Source organism: Tympanuchus pallidicinctus, unplaced genomic scaffold (assembly GCF_026119805.1).
Source record: "Tympanuchus pallidicinctus isolate F22 unplaced genomic scaffold, pur_lepc_1.0 scaffold23, whole genome shotgun sequence".
Taxonomy (NCBI): Eukaryota; Metazoa; Chordata; class Aves; order Galliformes; family Phasianidae; genus Tympanuchus; species Tympanuchus pallidicinctus.
This window is the reverse complement of record NW_026294740.1, coordinates 5,588,623-5,610,224: the sequence shown is the minus strand read 5'-3', so window position 1 is coordinate 5,610,224 and position 21,602 is coordinate 5,588,623. Positions and strand designations below refer to the sequence as shown.

The 21,602-nt window shown below is 55.9% G+C and overlaps 1 protein-coding gene across 8 annotated transcripts in view; it reads right to left on the bottom strand.

The window, feature by feature from the left end:
- BAIAP2 (BAR/IMD domain containing adaptor protein 2) overlaps nucleotides 1-21,602 on the bottom strand; it is a 33,594-nt gene that overhangs the window by 11,691 nt on the left and 301 nt on the right. For all 8 annotated transcript variants that reach the window (XR_008207892.1, XM_052687562.1, XM_052687558.1 and 5 more), the window contains exons 2-7: nucleotides 15,983-16,058; nucleotides 14,438-14,524; nucleotides 8,361-8,422; nucleotides 7,966-8,037; nucleotides 7,675-7,812; nucleotides 547-699 (exon numbers count right to left, since the gene is read on the bottom strand). Coding sequence is in view for 7 of the 8 variants with exons in the window: in XM_052687562.1 (XP_052543522.1) it covers nucleotides 547-699; nucleotides 7,675-7,812; nucleotides 7,966-8,037; nucleotides 8,361-8,422; nucleotides 14,438-14,524; nucleotides 15,983-16,058 (588 nt within the window). In the remaining variant the exon portion in view is untranslated. The remainder of the gene's footprint in view (nucleotides 1-546; nucleotides 700-7,674; nucleotides 7,813-7,965; nucleotides 8,038-8,360; nucleotides 8,423-14,437; nucleotides 14,525-15,982; nucleotides 16,059-21,602) is intronic.

The window sequence follows — 21,602 nt, the reverse complement described above, 5'->3', positions numbered from 1 at the left end:
CCTGTAACCAGGCTCGGAAGTGGACAGTGGGCTGGAGCAGATGCTATTAGGTTTGATTCCTTCCTTTGCTATGGACAAGGGCTGATTCGGGTGGGAAGGGGTCCTCTGGCAGCTCTGCAGGAACTTTGATCAGAGCAAGAACATCACCCGCTTTGCATTTCTTCTACTTTTACAAACCAGGAGGAGCTGATGAATGAACATCTGGAGGAGCCCCCAAACCACAATGACCAGGCACATGGTGAACATAACGCATGCAGGTGAATACATCTCTGCATACTCACCACTACCTCTCACCTGTGCAGGTGAAACCGCATCAGGAGAAGGCAGACAGCAACAGCACATCCATTAGGGTGACCGTGCCCCAAAACCCTCCTGGCCAAGAGCTGCCCATGGCAGCCTCCAGCATGCCTTCCTGCAGCACCACTGCATCACTGCCCTCCCAGCACCTGCAGCTCCCAACTGCTGGGCTCTGCACAACCCACAGCTTGCACTCAGCCTGCTCCCCACTGCTGCAAGCTCCCCAGGCACCCAGCAGCCCCTTCTCACCTTAGCATGGTAGGTGATTGCACTCTTGGCCACAGCACACTGCTTCTCCACCAGGAAACAGAACCGCCGCCTCTCCTCGGTCAGAGCTGTCTTATAGCCATCGGAGACGTAATTCTCCAGCTCACCTTGCTTGTTGCTGATGGCCTCGATGTACTGGAGGGGAAGAAGGAGCAGACAGGTGACCGTGATGCCCGCTGTGCCCCACAAGCACCCGCACCCGTTAGCAGGGGAGATGCTTGTGGGTGGGAGTAGCAGCAGAGCCAGCTCGGGGGATGCCCACGGGGGCTCCTCAGCACAGGACACATACACATGTGCCTGCACGTCCCCTCCAACCCACCCGCATTCATCAGAACCCCACGCAGAGCTGCTGACTCAGCGCGCGGGCTGAGCCGTACTGTGCAGCCGCCCTCTCACCAAACGGGCACTGGAGGCTGTCAGGGCCCTCCCCCACCCCAGTGCTGGCAGCAGCCCCCGCTCATCTCCTCTCCTGCACCCCCGGGACAGCAATGCACATAAAACACGTGGGGCTGGGGCAGTGCTGCTGGGTGCCATAGCCCATAGGAGCGTACACACAGCATCCCCCCCCCACGCCCAGCACTGAGCTTTCTGCTGCAAGCAGCCATTCCTCGATGCCGGCCCCAGCAGGGCCCCTGCCAGCACCGGGCTGAGATGCTGCAGACGCAGCAAAAGGAGGCTCTGCTGCTGGCACAGCTCCTGCTCCACCTACATGGCTTCTGCCAGCTTGACTGCTTGGCTGTGCCCGCACACACTCTGCCAGCAGGAGTGGGGCATGTTTGGTGTGGAGCAGAAAACAGCACATGGAGCAGACCCATGCGGTGCAAGTGTGGCACAGAGCTTCAGAACAGCACAGCGACTGCAACCATCAGTGCACATGAGATGTTCCCATCTCCTAAACAGCCCCTTCCTGCTCCCCTCCCCTCGCTCTGCCCCCAGCTCCTCTGCAAGGAGCAGCCAGCACCAAACCCCATGAGGAGCATTGCACAGCCCCAGCATCAGGACACGTACTGCACCAAGTGGGGACACATTGCTGCCATTGCCTCTTCCCAGGACACCAGCACCAGAAAGCTATAAGCAGCCTGGGCACTGCTGAACCTGCTCCAGGAGCCTCCCTGAGACAGGAACTGAACTGGAAATTCAGGGCCCAAAGCAGCTTTGCTGCTTTCTTCATGTTTATTGGTTATTTTTAGCGTGCTACAGTATTTATTAGCAGACACACAAAATGGAGCAAACCTCAACAAAGCAGCGAGATTAAGCGATGTCCCAGACATCAAAGAGGGCTCAGGGCAGATCTGGAGTCCCCGCCGCCCCACGCAGCACCCCAACAAGGGGGGGACCCTGCAGGAGGAGGCTGGCACCTGGCTGCTGTGGGGCAGCCCCACAGCACCAACAGGGCTGAAGGATGGGTAAAGATCCCACCTGTAGCCACAAGCATCACTCCTAGGACAAATTTCTTCCTCCCAGCTCAGAATATCTAGACATAAGAATTGCAGTACCACAGGTGTCTGCGCATCCCCCAAGTGAAGCTTCAGGGAGAGCTGGACTGGGGACGTGGAGGCGGGCACAGCCTGGGGGTGGCACAGGCAGAGCAGGAACAGCAGCTCCCCTGTGGGCAGAGGTGTGCTGAGCACTGTGCCCTCCACCCCCACCAGTGCCAGCCTGGGGTGCAGAGCCCAGAGGTGTGCACGTGGCAGCAGGGATGCTCCAGCCCAGGGGTGCAGCAGCAGGACAGAGCTTGGCACCTTCAGCTCAGCAGTTTAATACATGGGCATGGGAAGGAACACAGGAGGGCCATGCAGCGTGCTGCCAGCCAGGCAGGCAAGCTTCTCCCAGCAATGGGAGACTTCTAGTTTTAATGACTACAACATGCAAAGCCTTATTTACATCCCCGATTCCAATCTTGCTTTGCAGCTATACTCTTAATTACTCCGCTAACGAAGGGCTTGCCTTAACGGCTGCGACCAGTTAGAACACGTCCATTTGCAAGCAGTCTGTGCACTAAATTTAGTGCTTTGTGCACTGCGTGGAGATGAGCACAGCGTGCCATGGGTTTGTTCTGAGCAGTGCTTTGTACACAGGATTACCCCACAAAATGGTGAGCACTGCCTCACACACCAGGCAGCTCTCATTTCGGGATTCATTCCAATGGCAGTGCTGTGTCCCACTGGGGGTGACACCTGCGCTGCACATGGGCACCACTGGGTGCCATCACCTCACGGACAGAGCTTCAAATTCTCATTTTAAGCATCATCTGAACAAAAATCTCACCTCACAGGGGAAAGCCCCCCCCCCCACTCCATGGGGGCACCCAACCAGGCGGTGCTGGCAGTATGGAGCTCAGTGCAGGCGCCTCTGGCAGCTCCAAGAAGCTTTTCTGGGTTTCTAGGTTGGAGAAACCTCAGATAACCCCCCCTTCCCCCGTTCCTGAGTGCATCACCTCGCTGTCACCGGAGCCGCTGACCCAATTAGCACAGCAGCACATGGTGGGGCTGGAGCCCATCCTAGGGTGCTCCCCAAGGGGAGCAGCACTGCGGGGTGGGGTGGGGGCACAGCTGCTGCTTGGGGGCACAAGGAGCCCCATGGTGGCACAGCTCAGGGTTGCACAGCAGGGCACGGCACCATTCAGCATAGCTGGGGATGCTCCATTCAGAAAGCCTCTCTGAATCACTCCAGAGCAGCCAGCTAGCACAGGTGGAGCAGCGCTATCATTACTGAACTTCACCCAAGTCCTTAATAACAACACAGGTGCACTGAAAAAAAAAAAGAAATCAGTTCAAACCGTTCTACTCAAGAACACAAGAACTAGTTAGGGATGTAAGCCAAGGACAATGCTAATCACCACGGCACTGAGCTCTGCTGCAGAAATCACAGTGACAGGTCCTTGTCAGCAATCAGGTGCATCTGCCAGCACAGCAGAATGGGCTGAGAGGGGGACCTGTGCAGACAAGAGGGGAGCAAACACAAGGAGCACTCTGCACGTCACCAGAAGACCACCGGAGGCACAGCCACAAACTTGAGCCAGATGCAGAGCAGGGAGGGGACTGTGACCCTGTGCTGCTCCCAAAACTGAGCTCCTGTCTGGGATGAGGTGAGATGGAACTGGCAGCACTCAGCAGTGGGAGATGGGGGTGAGGAAGCTGGTGTGCCGGGCTGACGGGGCAGGAGGCACTGCATGGAAGGAGTGACCGCTGTGAGGAGAGGGGATCTATTTAAGGAACCACAAGGGACAATAATTAGAAAGTAATGGGATAAAATAAGACAGAAGCTAGGCTGATTAACCAGGAAAGAGCTTCTAAGCTGTCAAATAGTCTCAAGGAAGAGCAGCTCCAAGCCTACAGCATAGGGTCAGAGGTGAGACCAACAACTCCCTGGCTCTTAGGAAAAGGTCTTCTCATCTCCAGAAGCTGCTCCTTGCATGGAGGTTACACTCCTTGCCTTGGGTTTTATGCTGAATTTTCTACCTCTTTAGCAGGTTTTGAGAACAAGCCTTGCCAAGGGATACATCCTGCATCCAACTCTAGAGGAGCCGGTGCCTGAGCCACATCCCAAAGCCCCCAACATCTCCTCCACAGAGCCCTGCAAGAAACAGCCCCCCAAGGCACGCAGGCACCTGGTGTATCTCATCCCCATCTCCATCCCATCGTGGTCAGCCCAGGTGAGCTGTGCCCAGCAGGTCCTGCCACCAGAGCCCAACAGCTGCCCGCTCCCCATCACTGAAACATGCTGCCTTCCCCCCTTACTCCGCCATCTCACATCTGCTCTGCAGGGCAGTGCTTCATCCTATTCCTGCATGCTTTATGTAACACCACGCACACAGCTCCGCACAGGAACTCGCTCCTGCAGCACAGTGCTTCCTGCAGCCAGCCCTCAGCCACGCAAATGTCCCCTCAACCTGGGGACAGCTCAGGGCAGCCACTCCATGTTGGGATCTGGTGCGGAGATGTGCGTGACATGGGCTGAGTCCTGCCTTCCAAGAGGGCCACGAGGCACCCTGGCCACAGAAAGAGAGGCTTTAGGCTCCATTTCTTTATCAAAATCAATCCACTCGGTTGAGCTTATTTGCAGCAGCTGCTGTGGGAGTTACAGGAACAGCCCCAGGAAGCAGCACTCAGGCAGCAGGGATGAATGTGACAGCCCAGCATGGAGCACAGCCCCAGCCCATGGCTGTGACACCACATTTGGACACAGCACCACCAGGGCTCAAAGCACAAGGAAAAGGGGTAAGGCATCTGCAGCCTCTTGTATGCTTTTACATAATTCCTCCCCGTTTGACTTTCACATCAGCCCTCGTAACCTGGTTGTTCACATTCCCCATCAGCCCGCGCTTCTTGACCCATCGCTAAAATTACTTCTCCCCAGTGGGAAGAGAAAATGAGGTTTCAATTACCAAAGTTTCTAAAAAACCCCCAGGCTATTTGGCACAGCAGTGTTTAATGCTTACACCGCTCCCACGGGAGCACATGGGGACAGCAGCAGGGACTGTTCCTGCACTGACCACAGCCACCTCCAACTCAGCCTCACAGGAAAGTCCCACTGCCCACGGCACCAATGGATGGACAGCTTGAGCCCACACTGCTGCTGCCTCATTCAGTCGAGGTCTGAAAACCTAAAACCTCAGCAACCACAGAACAGAGAAGGCAGATTGAGGCAGCACCGCAGCCCAAATTTCCCTTCCCCTGTGCAACAGCTCTGGACTAATTCATCAGAAATCAAACACTGGTGTTATTGCCACCTTCAGCAGCACAGCTCTTAACCACTGCACCTCTGCTGACAAGCCCCGCAGCAGCCAAACTGTGCTCTGAGGTGCTGTAAGCAATGAGTCTTTATTGAAAGCCACACTGTGCTTTCATCCTGCAAAGCCCCTCCTCACCCACCAGACCCCACAGCATCCAAGCTCTCACTGTGCACTGCTATGCATGCAGCAGCACCAAGCAACCCCCAGCTCTGCAACCCCAAATCAACAGGTGTGCAACCCCCACCCTTACTTCTGCCTTACACATGGGGAAACCTGCACTGAAGAGACACAAGGAAGACAACCCAGGCTGTCCCAGCAGGCTCAGACCAATTCCATGCTGTGGTATGAACTGTGGTCACCCTGTGAGCATGGAGTAGGCAGATAGGAGCAATTTGCTTCCCACAGCATTAAGCACAGAGATGATGACAGAGCATCAGATTCCTGGCTGCTGAGTGCTACAGTAACTTAAGTGGATGAGTCTTCAAAGAAAGAGCATGATTTTATTGCTTTATTGAATGGGATGAGTTATGTCGGCACTGGGATGCATCTGCCAACAGCAGCTTTCCCATGACAGAACCAAACCATCACCCTGCCTCCAACCCACCCTCACTGCCCACAGAAAGGTTTTATGGAGCAAGAACCCCCACTGAGACACGAGCTGCTCCTCCAGCATCGAGGGAGGACTCTGATCTGAGACTGGGGAACAAAGCCAGCAGTTGAGCAGTTTCATTGCTCTTTAAGCTTAAAAGCCATCATAAGGCTTTTTTGCCGAGATAAGCACTTCCTAAATACTTACTGCTGAAAGATTAAAGGAATGAAAGCCTGATCCTGTTTTCCTCTTTGCCCACAGATGATGTGCTATCAGAACTACCCCTAATGATGCTGCTTCATGGTGGGAGCACCAAACCATCACAGCTCCTCCTGGCTGCAGTGGGTTCCTTCCTTTCTCCAATAGGTGGTGGCAATGCCAGCAACCCAGCAGCCCTGGGGACCCCACAGGAGTCAGGAGGCCCCAGCAGCACTGCCCATCCCTACCAGTAGCTCTTGTAGGGGAGGGGACCCCTCTCCAGGTGCTGATGCCATGCATTTCCTCCCACAGAGCCGCCTCACTGCTCCACAGGTCTGCTCTCAGCAGAGATCAGGAGCAACAGATTGCAGAGACACCAGTACTCCAAAGTGGTTTCAGCTGCTCAGCTTTCAGCGAAGTGCCAGCCTGCACGCGGGACACCTCAGTCACACTGCAGCAACACCTCCTGAAGATGCTCCAATTAACCGTGCACAAGCAGCTCGGTACAGACACAGGAGCTGGGAGGCTGCAAATGAAATGAGCTCAGCTCAGAGCACTTCAGCTCAGCACAGGGGCTGCGCTCAGCCTGGATGGCTGAACTGCTTTTTTCTCCTTCTGTGATTATCCTGATTCATGCTACCGAGGGAACAACCAATCTCCCAGATTTTAGTGCAATTAACAGCGTCACTTTCCGAGCTATCTGTGTTATTTACTGCATTCCTGTGCACAGCCCCAGCGGTGCTTAGATTCCCTTTGGCAGGGCTGTGCTATCAGCCCATCAGCTACCAGTTGCAACCAAATCTGGTCCCCAGCATAACAACTATTCTCTCAGACAGCAGCACGCGATTTCCAGCTTTGGGGTTAAACTTCCTCTTTTCCTCAACGATGACAGCGTGGTGCTGCAGCGCTTGCAGCCAGAGCAGCTCTGCAGAGAGATGCACCAACCTCTTGTTAAAGCCTGCCATGCTGAGACAGCTCTGAGACCAACTCAAATCAAAGCCCACAGACTGATCCGTGCCAGGGCTGCATCACAACACCGCACCGCAGCCCCTCACCATGCCATGGGATGCATCCATGGATGCTCAGCTGCCCTGCTCTTCAGCCTGTCAGCAGCCAAAGCTGTGCAGAGGGCTCTGAGCCCCCAGCCCTGAGCAGCACAGGCACAGCCCCATCAGCACACAGCAGCCCACGCCGCAGTCACGCAGCCATGATTCACTTGCCAGCCTCCTCCCGCACGCGCTCGCCACCGGGCGGGCTGGGGGAAGGGCCGCCCGTCAGAAGGCACTGAAAATATTTAAGCAAAACACCATCCAGAGGGAGATGGATCTGGCACAACAGAAACTAATGATCTTTTCGGGTTCATTCATTAAGGAGGAGGGGAAGGAAAAAAAAAAAAAAGCAACAAAAAACCCAATAACCCAACAAACCACCAGCTGTGGTGGATCCAGCAGCGTTAGTCACCAGCAGAAGCTCAGCTTGGGCACGGCCACATCCCCATGTCATCCCAGTGCCTCCCCGGCTGCTCCTACAGCCCCAGCACACAGCTGGAAGGGTGATGGGCGCTGCTCTCCCCCAGCCCTGCTCCTACCTGCAGCTCCTTGTCTGAGTACTTCTGGGGGTTTTTGCTTCCTTGGCTCTTCTTCCGCAGCTTCTTCAGCTCAGCCTGGCACTTGTCGAGCGAGTCGCCCTTGTTCCTTTGCTCTGTTTGGTATTTCTTCAGCGCAGCCTGGGGGTGAGAGGGGGAGGCTCAGAGCAGCCCAAGGGGGGTGATGTGGAACCCCCAGCCCTGGGAGCAAACAGGGGTTGGGAGACCACATTCCAAATGGTGACACATCTGATGGCCCAGGGACATGGCCAGGGGCTGAACTGGGACACTTACGCTCAGGTAGCGCGAGTCCAGCTCCACCTTCTGCTCCAGCTGTGTCAGAAGCTCGTTGTGAAAGGACTTCAGCTGCAAGAAGAGAGCAAACACAGGTTCTGACACCTGCCACCCAGAGCATCACCGAGCACTGCCCAGAATCCCTGTGATGGGAACCAGGGCTGCACAGAGCTGACACCAGGAGGGCAGTGGGGCTGGAGCTGAGCAGATAAAGGGGATGCTGCCAGCAGCACAGGATGGACAGGTGCTCAGAGACAGACCTGGTCACAACACCAGCAGCTTGTGAGGGGCTGGGTGCCCTGGCCGAGCCCTCACCAACTCCAGAGATCTGATCTGAGGGCTCAGAGGGGTTCTTTCCGCCCAGGCTGAGCACCACAACACCAACATGAGCTCACCATTTCCTCCAGCTGGTTCTGGATCTGCCTGTGGACTTCAGCCATCTGGAAGAGCACGTCTCCTGGAAAGACAAGGCAAGAGGAGGGGGCTTCAGGCACGGAGCTGGGGGCGCTCAGACAGCAGGGAGGGATCCATTCAGCTTTGGTGGCTGTGAGCACATCATGGAACGGGGCAGCCATGCTGCAGGGGAAGGGCCGTCCCAGCAGAGGGATCCCAGCTCTGCTTCCACTCTTCCTTCAATTCTTCTTTTCCAATACAAGGCCTTCAAGTCTTGTTCCCACTCAGCTTTCCCCAGACAGGAAGAGCCACATCCTGCCCCAAAGCCCCGCCATAGACGGAGCCAGGCAGCCCCACAGAGCCGCTCTGCAGGAGCTGTGCCAGCCTCAGACCCACGGCACCATCAGCCCCAGCCCACACCACGTCACCCTGCTCCCATCCCCACGGGACCACGCAAACGGGCTGCGCTCCAATAGCGAGCAATTAGGAACACTCTGGTCCAACGTGCTTTAGCCCACGGCTGAAGCAATTCGTACTTTGCACCCGCACAGCACGGCTCAAAACTCTGCAAACATTAAAATCTGACCCCTTTGTTCTGGGCAATTGCCAGCTCCTGTGCTTTGAAAGGGGGAAAATCTCAAAGGGCTGAGGGCACTGGGACAGGCACAGGGTGGCACAGGGCACAGAGCAGAGGTGCACAAAGTAAGGTTGGCCAGCAGCTCTGCTCCCACACCAGCCCAGCTCTCCGCAGCTGGAGACACGCCGTTAACTTTTATGGCTGCTTTGCAAGATGCTGAGCAAAGCAAAGCAAAGCAGCCCGCAGTGCCGAGGTGCAGTGGCCACAGCAGTTCCACACATTGGCACTGAAAAGCTCCACGCATGAATGGGAAGGCCTGGGCCAAAGGTTACCCCGACAAGACTGCAGGAAATTGCTCTCCGGTTGGGCTGCGACTGCTCAATCCTAGGAAATGCACAAATTCCCACTATCAGGAGGGCAAGAAAAGTGACGTAATGCTGTAGCTCGGCTGAGATTCCTTTTTCTCCAAGAGTATATCGGCACAAAGGTGGCTTCCCTATATTCCCAAAGCTCACACTGTGCTCTCTCCCATTCCCATCAGACCAAATCAGCAGCAGAAGCAGCCAGGCCAGGGCTCTGCCAGCACTGCTGTGCATGGAACACAAGCAGGGAAGGGATGAGATGCTCAGAAATAATACACACAGCCCCAGATGAGCACCGTGCAGCTCTACCCCTGCGCTCCCCACCCAGCTCCCAGCAGCAGCGAGGTGGAGGAGCACCTCCCAGGACACCGATAGCCATCTCTGCTGATACTTTCTCCTCCACCACCCCCTCTGGCTGTTATCACAGCTGAACGTGGGGAGTTTCAGCCCCGGCTGGATGCCGTTCCACATCAAATGGGCAGGGCAGAGCCATCCCTTGCGCTGCATGTCTGACTGCCCTATGTGCATGTGCTCCAATGGGGTCAGTGTTGCTGCTTTTCCAGCTTGGGTGCTGGGTGAGCGGGTGGCAGCATCCTGAGCCCGCACAGCTCCTCCAGCACAGTGCTGAGCGTGACACTGCAGGGACACCGAGGAGCAGCCCTGGAATGTCTGCGTGGGGAGCACAGAGCACAGGAAGGCTGCAGGCTGCCCGCCCAGCATCAGGTCACACTGACTTCCTCTGAGGTTCCTCCCGCACTGGGAGCCTTAAGAAATTTCACTCTGGGTTTCCCATTGCAGCCTCCAGAGCTGGGAACCCGCACAGGGTGGTGGATTGAAGCTGAAGTCTCTGAACTGCAGCTATAATGTCACACACCTCCAACACCCCGACAGCCTCACGCTACGTACCGTGAAAAGGCTGCAGACCTCGTTAGGCATTAACATCTCACCCTGAAACCACCTGGACTGACACAGCTCGGCAGCAAGGGGAGAAGTTAAAATGTGACTCAGAGATATCACAGCCCTTGTGAAGCCAAAATATCGCACGCCCTGGCTGATGGTAGGATCAGCAGCACGGGGTGCTCCCCCCAGCTCCCTCCCACAGTGCTGGCACTGTGCTGGGGCTGCTTGGAACCAACACACTCAGCGATCCCTGCTGCAAACAGTGCGGGTCACATTGGGAATTAGATAGAGGGCGAGCACCATCTTTGCCCTGTGCCAAAACACACATGCTCTAAGCCAAGAAAGCAAAGCAAAGCGTGAAAGCTGAGGTCAGAAACAAAGAGCCACGGGGTGGGCAGGAGGGCAGCGCCAGGGCCGTGCCTGCTCTGCAGGGAGGCACACACACAGGCTGGGAGCTGCTATTTGCGTCGGCGTGACTCACAGTATCGTGCTGGGAGAATATAGGGACCATTGTGGGCCCTTCCCCAACCGCACCCAGCGAGCAACGGCGAAACAGGTTGTTCCACATCACTGAGATTGCAATTGGGCACCACGCGCAGAGCCAGCTGCCCGGCAGAAGGCAGAGCTGCAGGAACCGGCTGATCCTGAGCCCGCGGCTCTGAACCCTCGAGCTGGAGAAGGGCCAGCTTTAAGGAAATATCAAATAATGCAAAGCTGCATAAGAGCACCGGTGCCGGGCATCACTTCCTTGCTCCACAAAGCACACGGCCCCGCTCCACACCGGCACCAAGCACGCAGAGCTCAAAGCCAAAGAGCACAGTGCCAAGCTTTGCTGCTCTTCCCCACTGCACCCAGCTTCACCCTCTGCCTTGCGGAGGGGAACAGGAGAAGCAACAGGATCGAGAAGCGAAGCAACCAAGCAGGCGAGGAAGAGCATTAGCTCATTAACGAGAGAAAGCAGCAGGCAGCACAAGGCAGGTTGTTTGGGCAGCTGCCTCCTAATCTGTGCAGTGGACAGGAAAGCTCCAACAGTTATTTTCTGGGGGGAAAAGCACCGATTTGTGCGCAGGGTGAAGTCCCATCTGCTCCCCACGCGCTGCGTCCTGACCTGCCCTGCGATGCACAGCCCAGCACAGCCTGGCTGCGATCAGATGGCACTGCTCAGGGTTTGGCTCAGCCACATTTAGGACAGAAGCGCGCCGCTGAGGACTTCTGCAATCCTATTTCCTCCCTGAAACCAACAGATCGGGATTCAAGCTCACGTGGCACAATCCCAAACGAGCCCTCGAGCCCCTGAGAAAAGCACTTCATGGCTGAGCCCTCATTCAGACACAAAGGGTCCTGGATGCAACTTCCTATCAGCTCAGATGTGAAACTGCAAAGCAACATGGAGGGAGGAGATTCACGCAAGCACTTGGGAGGGGGGGAGGGGGGGAACAACACGGGTACAGGGAAACAATCAGCTCTGCATTTCCTCTTCAAAAAGGTTCCATTTATTTATCACAGCCGAAAGGATCATGCAGGATTTGTTGATGTTATATCAGCAGCTCATCAGCATTACAATGATCAGTTCTGTTCCCAGCCTCTGTTCCAGCCCAGCTTGGCAAAGCTTTCCACTTTTTTTTTTTGAGACAAAGTAAGGAGAGAAAAAAAAAAGCAATTGCTTCCCCAGCCTGCCTGGCTGAGCACAGGGCACTGAGCACAGGCACGTTTCCAGCCGCGTGCAGCATGGGGGTACAGTGCCCACCAACAGGACCTCTGCTGGCACGATGACCTTTGGCATTTGCAGAATCTCTATCTGCATCTCTGCTGCTGCAGGAAACTCCTACCCAAAACGGCTGCAAATCCAATTAGTGGATTAATGCATCTCCCCTGAGGATTCAGTGCAGCACAAAGCCTCCTAACCACACCAAGGCCACCAGGAGTCAGGTGGGACCGCAGCACCGAGTCCCAAAAGTGCTCCAGCCTTTGGGACAGAGCTGGGCTCTGCCCTGAGCTCAGAGTCCCTCCTCAGGCAGGGCATACCCAGGAGACAGTGGCCTGGCACCAACACACATTTTGAAAGCCACATAGAGCTCCTTTGCAGCTGTACCCCATTGACACCAAGCTGCCTTGGGCATCAGCTGAGGGGACCTTGGTAAAAACCAGCCCCAAAACAGTCCTTCCCTGGCCCTGGAGGAGCTTGCTGCAGGTGCATTCAGCCCCCAGCACAACTCAGCACCACCCACAGAAGCTGCATTTGGAGCAGTACCCGGCTCCTGGAAAGATCCCAGATTGAGCCCAGAGCAAATCTTGCCTGATCAGGCACAGCATTAACTCACTCCATCTTCTCACCCTCCCAAAAACCACCTCTCAGCCAAGCTGTGCACACCCAAGAGGAACTACAGGCTTGGATCCAACCCTCCAAGTCCCAGAGCTGGATGGGACCAGAGCCAGACAGGTGGGTCACATCCATCCCAGCGACTCAGCTGATGGCAATGCCAAGAACAGTCTGGCCCTGACCATCCACCAGGCTCAGCTCCTCGAGGTGCAAAATCCAGGGCAGAGCGAGGCACGGCACGCCAGGAGCTGCAACTTGCACCACCGCCTTGGGTGCAAACAGGAAAATCAGACTCTGAACACCCCAAACCTCAGTGGTGGGGCTGGCAGGGCTGTGCCCACCCAACCCGACGCCTGCACCCAGCACAGAGCCGATTACAGCTCAGGTGCTTCATTACTGCTGGGTTTCCCATTGCTTGCACCAGATTATCCTGTCTCAGCACAGCTGCTAAAATCTGGTGGAGAATTTGTGAGCTATGTGAAGCACTAAGCAGGCGGGGAGCGCAGAGCTAAGCTGGGGGCAGCAGCCTGGTGGGCAGAGGCTGAATGCTTGCAGCAAGATGAGCGTGCAGCATCTCTGCAGCCCAAGGAATGTGTAAATACAGCCAGCACCGTGCAGCACGAGGCAGCAGGACCCTGCACCAGACACCCTGCAAGTCTGCAGACAGGGATCATCGAGTGGTTTCCCAGCACCCAGATTAGGAGCTAAGCTCCTCTGAGCTGCATGTGCTATTGAGGCATGGAACTGAGTGCGGAGCCGGAGTGGGTTTGGGACATAAGTGGACTTTTCCCACCATTTTTAGGCACAGGAGCTGCACTGTTTTTATGTTCAATTGATGACTTGGCTCAGAAATAGCACCAAAAAATAAGCACAGGAGAGAAAACGGGGAATAAGTCTCAGATCCTTGTCCTTGGAGGCCAGAATCTGCAGCCCCAGCAGCACCCCCACCTGCTGCAGTCATGGGACACAACCCAGACCCAGCTCCTTTCCAGCACTATCAGCCCTCACTGATTAGCTCAAGGTGTGCCCAGAAAGAGCAGTACCTCTGCTGCTGCAGGCAGCACGGCCCCATCTGAGGCATTTTGCAGCCCATTGGGACAGGGTGGTGTCCTGTTATCAACTCCACAAATGTTATCTCCACTTTCTTCCTCATGGAGCAGCTGCCACCATAAACACCAGCAAAGATCAGCACAGCAGGATGGCTGAGAGCTGCTGCAGGGCGAACAGGAGCTGCCCCGTGCCAAACCCCAGCGCTGCACGCAGGGAACAGTCCTGCACAGCCCTCCTATGGGCAGAGGGTTTGTGGCCCAGCTCCCACCTGCACAGCCCACAGTCCCCCCCACATTTCCACTTCCAGTGTGATCGCAGAGCTGCAGAGCAAGCTGGGAGCACAGAGCTCATGCAGGGAGGGGAAGCATGAGCATGGGGAAAGCAGCTCCCTGAAGAGCAACTGGAAGAGGGAATGCAAGTACAGAACATCAGGACTCACGGTGCAGCTCTGACCTGAGCCCAGACAACAGCATCACAGTGGGACACAGGCAGGGCACTGACTTGCACTGGGCCTTGCACACCCCCCATCTTGCCAAGGGCTGCAGCCTAGCAGCACTGCCCCAGCTCCCAGGGCAGCGATGCCTTCCTCATTTCTAAAGCAAGAAAAGTGCCGTGAGAGCAGCTCTGTGCAAACACTGCCTCTTAGCAAACACCACGTGCTGACAACATCCTCAAATCCTCAAACTGAGATTAGCAGGATTTCTCTTTTCTTTTAGAAGCTACGTTAGCAGCAAATAGAGAGGCACATGGGCTATTCACATCAGGCAGGGTCAGCTCCGTGCCCAGCTCCTCATGCCCAGCAACAGCACAGATTTGGTCTCATCTCTGCTCTGGGCTGGGTCTCCATTGAGCCATGAATCGGTGACTTACCCAGCTCCTTGGATCCTTGGCTCTCACTGGCCAACTCCCCCATCTTCACCAGAGCATCGAAGTATCCTTTTGCTGCATATGTCATACCTAAAAGCATTAATAAAAAAAAAAAGAAAGCAGGTTATAGACTTGGCTGGCAGCTATTATAACTCCTGCAGCACCGAACAGGCGCTAGACGCTAACAGAAAAACAGCTCTGACTTCAAAGAGCTCAGCCCCACAGGGAGGGACGAGACAACAAACAAGCAAGAGGAGCAAGGAACACACCGGGAAAGAAGAAAGCTGGAGCAGCAAGATTACAGAGCTGCTCAGGAGGGGAAAGCAAGGTACGTGCAGCACCTCGGTGGTTTTCATTCCAGCGTAACCACCGGAGCTCAGCAAAAGCGCTGCAGAATAATTGAATATCACAGACTTTCATTATAGCTCAGTGCTGTTTGTTGACATTCCAGCTCCCTGCTCGGCTTTAATCAGATAAGCAGGGGGTTTCCTCTCATCACGGAACACGCTGTACAGCTCAGCAACGAAGCCTCTTCCAGAGAGCATCCACTGAGCGACGTTTTGCCTTCGGGTGCCCCACCAGCTCTGGGATCCCAAACAATGACTGAAGACAGCTGTCAAGCTTGCAGGAAGATCTTGGAGCAGAGGTGTGAGAAAAATGGAAGTCCCCAAGTGCTACATCTCTGGAACACCTTCTGGGATGGTTACTCCCCCCACTCCCTGGGCAGCCTGTGCCATTGAGGGCTACTATGGAGAAGAAATTGTTCCTAAAATCCAGCCTGACTCTCTGGTACATGGAGGACATCACCTCTCATCCTCAATGGTGCTGCACGTGAGGGTCTGTGAGCACCCCAGGTCCTCACCCCGTGCCATGGGCACCTCCCATACCATTAACATCCTCTGGGAAGCAGTGGGGAGGGATGTGGACCCCTCACAGGCATGCAGCAGCCCCGCCTGGCCTGGGGGAGATAAGGAGTGCTCCAGGCACACGAAGAGCAGGAATGCACAGAGCAGGAATGTGCAGATCCTTCCCAGAGGTCGCACTTCAAACACCACCATTTAAGACTATGAGACTGAAATCTTTTTTTTTCTACCGACTTAAGATCATGACAGCCTCTGCCCTTAAAGGCATCTCCAGCAATCCAATTAAAAAAATAAAATCCAGGCGACATGCAGCGCAGCTTCTGAAGTGAGCAGAGGCGAAGCAAATGTCCTCTGCACGAAGCTCTGACAGAACAGGGCTGGACAGGACCTGGGCAGCACAGAGTCACCACGTCACAACTGTTTGGTTTTGGTTTCCATCAATCCACGGTTCGCCCAATTAATTCCATGCTCCTCTAACAGCCCCCAGTGGGAACCGATAGGCAGCAAAGAGCTGCCGCCAACAACTGTGTGTGAAGGGGGGATTTATTTTCCTCTGCAACTTGAACATGTAAACAAATACTTTTAAATAGAGCTTTAACTTAATTTTAATTATTTAAGAGCACCGTGCAGCCCCACATGGGCTCATAGTCCTCCAGCAATGTGCCAGCAGCACAGCATCACTTACTTGCTAAGGCTTTTTCATAGGTCTTCCCCATAGAAATGAAGTTCCTGAGGCTGGGGTTGAACTGCTCCATGATTGTCTGGAAGAAAGGAGGACAGCAGGTGTTAGTGGAGGTGGCAGCAGGGCAGCTCAGTGTGTCTTTAAGGGCAGGAATGGGGTGAAGGACTCACCCACACCTCCAGCATCACAAGGGTGGTTATGCACTGATGTGGCCACATTTCAACCCATGCTGCTCAATGGCAGCACTCCCACTGGGCAAAGGTTCTGCTCCTTTTGGGCAGCTCTAAGGGTGAGAGCAGGACGCTAAGCCAAGCATGGCACAAATGATTGGACACAGCCAGAAACAGCCCACGCTGCTGCACTGAGCATCATCCAGTCCCACCATGGCCTGCAACCAGTGTCATACTGGAGCTGCACACGGGGAACTGCACCCATGTCCCCAGCAATGCAGCCACCAGCGTCGGAGCAGCAGCACGCCACAACTCACCAGCACAGCCCCTCCTCCTCCCCGAGGTCCTTATTTCCAAACAAGGGGAGAGGAGGACTAATCAGACCGTGCCCAAGAACGGCTCTTTGTGTGTTTGTCAGGAGTTGCCAAAGCTGCTCAATCCCCAGCACTGATAGCATCTCTCAAACCAGACACCAACCCCAGCTGAACTGGGGAGGGAATGGCAGCTCCGTGCCCACTGCACCCCCAGAGCAGCCTGCACCCAAAGCAGGGGATGTGGACAGCCAGCCACAGCACCACTGGGAAGGGGCTCAGCACCCACCCCACTGCTGGCAGCGTCCCACACTGGGAGACAGACAGACACTTCTGTCCAATAAGCTGATTAAGCATCTGTCACCTCACCCAAAGCTGGCCAAACACACAGAGCTCATTTTCCGCCCCAGGCATCCTCGGCCCCAGCTCTGCTGCACGCCCTTTGCAGGCTGCGATGGTTTCATTTCCTTCTGTGGGTGCAGGGCAGGCTGTGCATAGCTGAGCTCATGACAGCTGGGTTCCATCCTGCCTTGGGATGCTCCAGCCCAGAGACAGCACAGTGAGCACCCAGCTAATGAGAGCTGCAGGGCTAATTGAGGCCGGGGCAGCACTGGGAACATGCTCAGCTTGGAAGGAGAAAAGGACCTGCAGCAGCAAGCCGTGCAGTGAGGTGTTCTCTGTAATTGTGGGAGAAGATTGCATGGGGGTTAATTGGCACTGGGGCGGGCTGCTCTGCCCTTCCCACTTCACACTGACATATCCCTGCTGCTCCTTCCCCAAACCTGGGGCAGCTGAGAGGTACAGCAGCACCTCGGGGTATGGCACAGCTGTTTGGCAGCAGCAAACCAAGAGCAAAAGCGTTGCAGAAAGGCTCTGCTGCTCCATGGGGGGAGAGGAGGCTCCTTGGCAGCCAAGTAAAACTCATGGAACCCAGAGAGGAAGTTTGCTGAAAGTGAATGTTTTTAAGACACTGCCTGGAGACTCCAACACAAATAGCCCCACAGGAGAAGGGAATTAAAAAGGGATCTTCACTACAGAGATAAAAATAGAGGTTTCTAAGCCGTATTTTCACTCCCGTGGTGGGAAGAGAAGCCAGCTCCAGAGCTAACACACCTTCACCTCCCCAATGAGAGATGCTGGAAAGCTCCCAGCTACTATGGAGAAGCAAACACTGCAGATAAACACTGAGCTCACACCAGGGATCACACTCAGAGCCTGGGGAGCCCGGGCACAGGGCACTGCAAAACCCCAGCGATGGAAGCACATCTTGCCCTCTCTCCAATTCTGCTCCATCAGCAGCACCCACAAACCCGCTGCCTGGGCAAGAGTTTAGAAAAACACAGACAACAAAACCTGGCAGCAAAAGGTTGGGAGGGCTGTGCTTTGTTCAGTGGCATTGACCTCCTGGGTAATGCTGCTCAGCTCTCTGGGATTGGCACGGCTTTGTTCAGCTGCCAGAAAAGAAACTAATGCAAAGCACGAGGTCTCCAGGCCACAGTCCTGTGGGTGGGGGGAGAGGAGTGCATAGGAAGCGAGCTCATTGCCTCTGCACTCCGAGCATGCTCCACCAAGAGCTCACCTCCTGCTCCAATGCCATCATCATCAGCCCACAATTAGAACTTTGAGCACTCCCCAGGAACGAGCTGGAAGCAGAGCTGGCTCACCTTGTATCACGTTTCTCCTGCACAGGAAGCGAACCTTCACAACACTTCCCCAGGGTCTTTACAACCACGCTCCAGAAAGTCCATCCCCCTCCAGCCCAAAGGCAAATCCTACAGCTGAATGCCAGAAGGAGCTGAGGACGGCCCTCAGGCTGCCAGGACAGCAGCAATGTCCTACACCTCCAGCACAAGTGTTGGGCTCTACTTCTACGCTAGAAAAACCACCAACTCTGCTCTTCCAGCATTGCTCCACCACAGTGCACAGCCCTGCAGAGCCACCAGGGTGACATCCCCATGGGATGGGTGCTGTGACAGCGCTGAGCACCGCAGCACGGCCACACTGCGATGGCACTGCCACGCCACAGCTCAGCTACAAGGAAGTTTTGTTTCTAAATGGGTCAAGCCCTGCCTCGGGAACGCCTTCCATTATTTCTGTGTTAATATTTAATGCCCAAACAAACCCTGGCGCTGCCTCCATCTCAGCACGTCCTGCCCTGCACCAACAGATCTCAGCTGCAAACAGCAGCCCGCACCGTGCTGCTGCTCCAGGAGCATCTCCAACAGGAGCAGCTGGCCCAGGCAGCACTTAGCATCAGCTGTACCAGACACTGTGCTCACAAGCAAGGGACACAGAGGAAGAACAGGGACCCTTCCAAAACCACTTCATTTCTACTCAAGGCAGCAGAGGATGAGGACAGCCAAGCTTCAGGGCTGGAGCGTAGGTACATGGCCCACAGGGCACAGAGCAGCTGCTGGCTCTTGGCACCCACTGCCAGCACCTCCCCAGGAGCCACCAGCAGCAACCCATGGCCCCACCTCACCCAGATGATGAGTCCATGCTCTGGGAGGTTTGCAGCACATTGCCCTCCACCCTGCAATGCAAGCAGCAATGTGAAATCACACTGCGAGCACAGCACCAGGAGCCACCAAAGGCAAAGGCACCACTGATCCAAGAGCAGTGCAGGAACGCATTGGGGTACCGGGACAGACCAGGGGCTTCCTTCTGCGTTGCACACACTAACCTGCAAACTGCAGCAGCCCTGAGGCACACAGCATCCCACAAAGCACTCTGCACAACCACAGCAGGGCAGCGCCATGCTCAGCCCCGAGCACAGCCAGCACCAAGGCACAGAGCACAGAAACCGGGGTGGCACAGCTGACCCCAAAGGCCAACTCTTTCATTTGGTGTTGCAGTGTGTTCTCCCTCTGCTGCCAGCACACCGAGCCAGCCACCATTTCCCTCTTGATTCACTTGAGCAAGGAGCTCTCCCTTTCCCTCCAGACTTGGAGATAACACGGCTGTTGTGCTGGGAGTAGCATTTATTGCATCTGAAGGGGAGTAAATGACTGGCAGAAATCACACCTGTGTTTGTGCACGACAATGAGGGTTTGAGTTCAGGGCGCTGCTAAGAAACCTTTCTCCAAACCCAGAGCGAACCGTGCACCATTGCAAAATGATCTCCCACGTGAAGAAAGAGCTCTAAACGAAATGGAGGTTGGCCTGGAAGCAGTCATCTCATCCATCAGAAATAAGAGGTTCGTCTCCAGGCGGAAGAGACACCGCTGTCCCCCAGCCCAGGGGCAGCTGCACTGCCCCACCGAGGTGCACAGAAGTGAATCAGTGCCTGGGGAAGGTGGGATTACGTTGGTGGAAGGTGGCAGCATCCTCCGTCTCGCTCTGTAATTACTCCACATGTGTAGGCAGCTGCCTGTAGTGGCAAAGCAGCGAGGGGGTGGCTGACAGCTCCTCCACCAGCTCATTAGTGCAGTCACTCCGAGGGGGAGCGCTGGTACAGGGAAATAATTACAGTGGGCTCCCCAGGCAGAACGGCCGTGCTGGGTGCTGGGCCAGCAGGGCTGCTCCGCGCACAGGGAAGGAATAGGGCAGACAGCACTGTGCCCATAGTGTGTTCTGGGGCTGTGCTGGCATCGGACAACAGCTGGGCATTGGGGCTGTGAAGCACCAGGGCCAGTTTTGGACCTGTGGGTTCCCAGAGCTCTGGGTGCTCACGCTGTTTTGCCCTAACACGGAGTTCAAGGAGTCCTCCACGGAACACCGACACGCAGCTCCTACATGCTGCCCATGGAGCACCTGCAGAAACCAAGGAAAGCATCTGCTTGGCTTCAGGAAATGCTGTTTTCTTCCCACAGCCAGGGCAGCAAAACGGGATGTGGGTAACACCACAGCATCTGCCCCCAGCTCCAAGTTCTCATCTCCACGCTGCACCCGCTGTAACGCACACAACTCCGAGCCTTTGCTGACAGCAAAGCCATCATATTGGTTTCCTATGAGCCTGCAGCTGGAGCAGCCCCTTGCCATGGGCGCTGCCCTCTGCTCAGCAGTAACAGCCCTCACTGTGACCCCAGGGCTCCATGTAGTGCTCTCAATGCAGAAACGACAAAAGCTATGGCTGTGGGCAGGAGGAGAGCACAGCCAACACCCCCCATTGGTTCTCTAAGGAGCAAACATGGTTCAACCACAGGTGTTTCGGGACAGAACTCACCAGCACAGCCCTCTGGCCGAGGCCGACACCAAATCACACTCGAAGCTGCTGAGCACATGGCACAGCGATGGCACCCAGGACACAGAGCTCTGCAAACTGCCATCAGCACGGCCCTTCGAGGGCAACACCCCTGGGACAACACCTGAGTCACCAGCAAAACTGCTCTGGAACTGACCACACCAAGAGCACAGCACAGGGACAGCATCAGGGAACCTGCTTTGGCAGGAGGGTTGGACTCCATGATCTCTAGAGGCGCCTTCCAACCCCTACAATTCTGTGATCAGCGCGATGCCGTAGGTCTGCGCTTTGCACAGCTGGAGGTGGAGGAGGATCGGCGCATTTAGAGGGTGGCGCAGGGACCCCAAAACCAGAAGGCGCCATCCGCAGAGCCACCCCGCATCCCGCAGGGCCTGGCATTTCGCGTGCCCGCAGGAGCCTTCTGAACTTCCCCATCCCGATGTTCCAGGCGCTGGATTCTTTTTCTAACCATTTTCTTGTAACGCAGAACGCTCAGAAGAGCTCCAGCTTGAGAGACCGAAGATGTGAGAGCCGTGCGGGTGGAAGGGACGGCATCCCGTGCGACGTGCAGGGCTGGAGAGGTCCTCCCGACCACGACCACCGCATCCAGCAAACCGAATCACGCGGAACGGCGCATTTTACCCCATCCGATTTCAAAACCAAAAAGCAAACCGTGAAAGCCGGAGCCCGCGGAACCGCGGAGCTAAGCGGGGAGCTCACCGCTCTCGGGTATCGAGAGAAAGGGAACGGCGGCCCGAAGTGACCCGGGGACGGGGTAAGTGGGGGGAGGGGGTGCTGCCCCGCACCCACCCCCACGCAGAGCCGGGGGGGTCCGGCACCGCGCCCGTCCCGGGGGCTCCGCGAGCTCCGTGCGGCTGCGGGTGGAGGCGGCGGGAGGGGAGCGGGGGCGGTGCGGTGCGGCCCCCCCGGCGGCGGCGGCACATCCACATCCACATCCT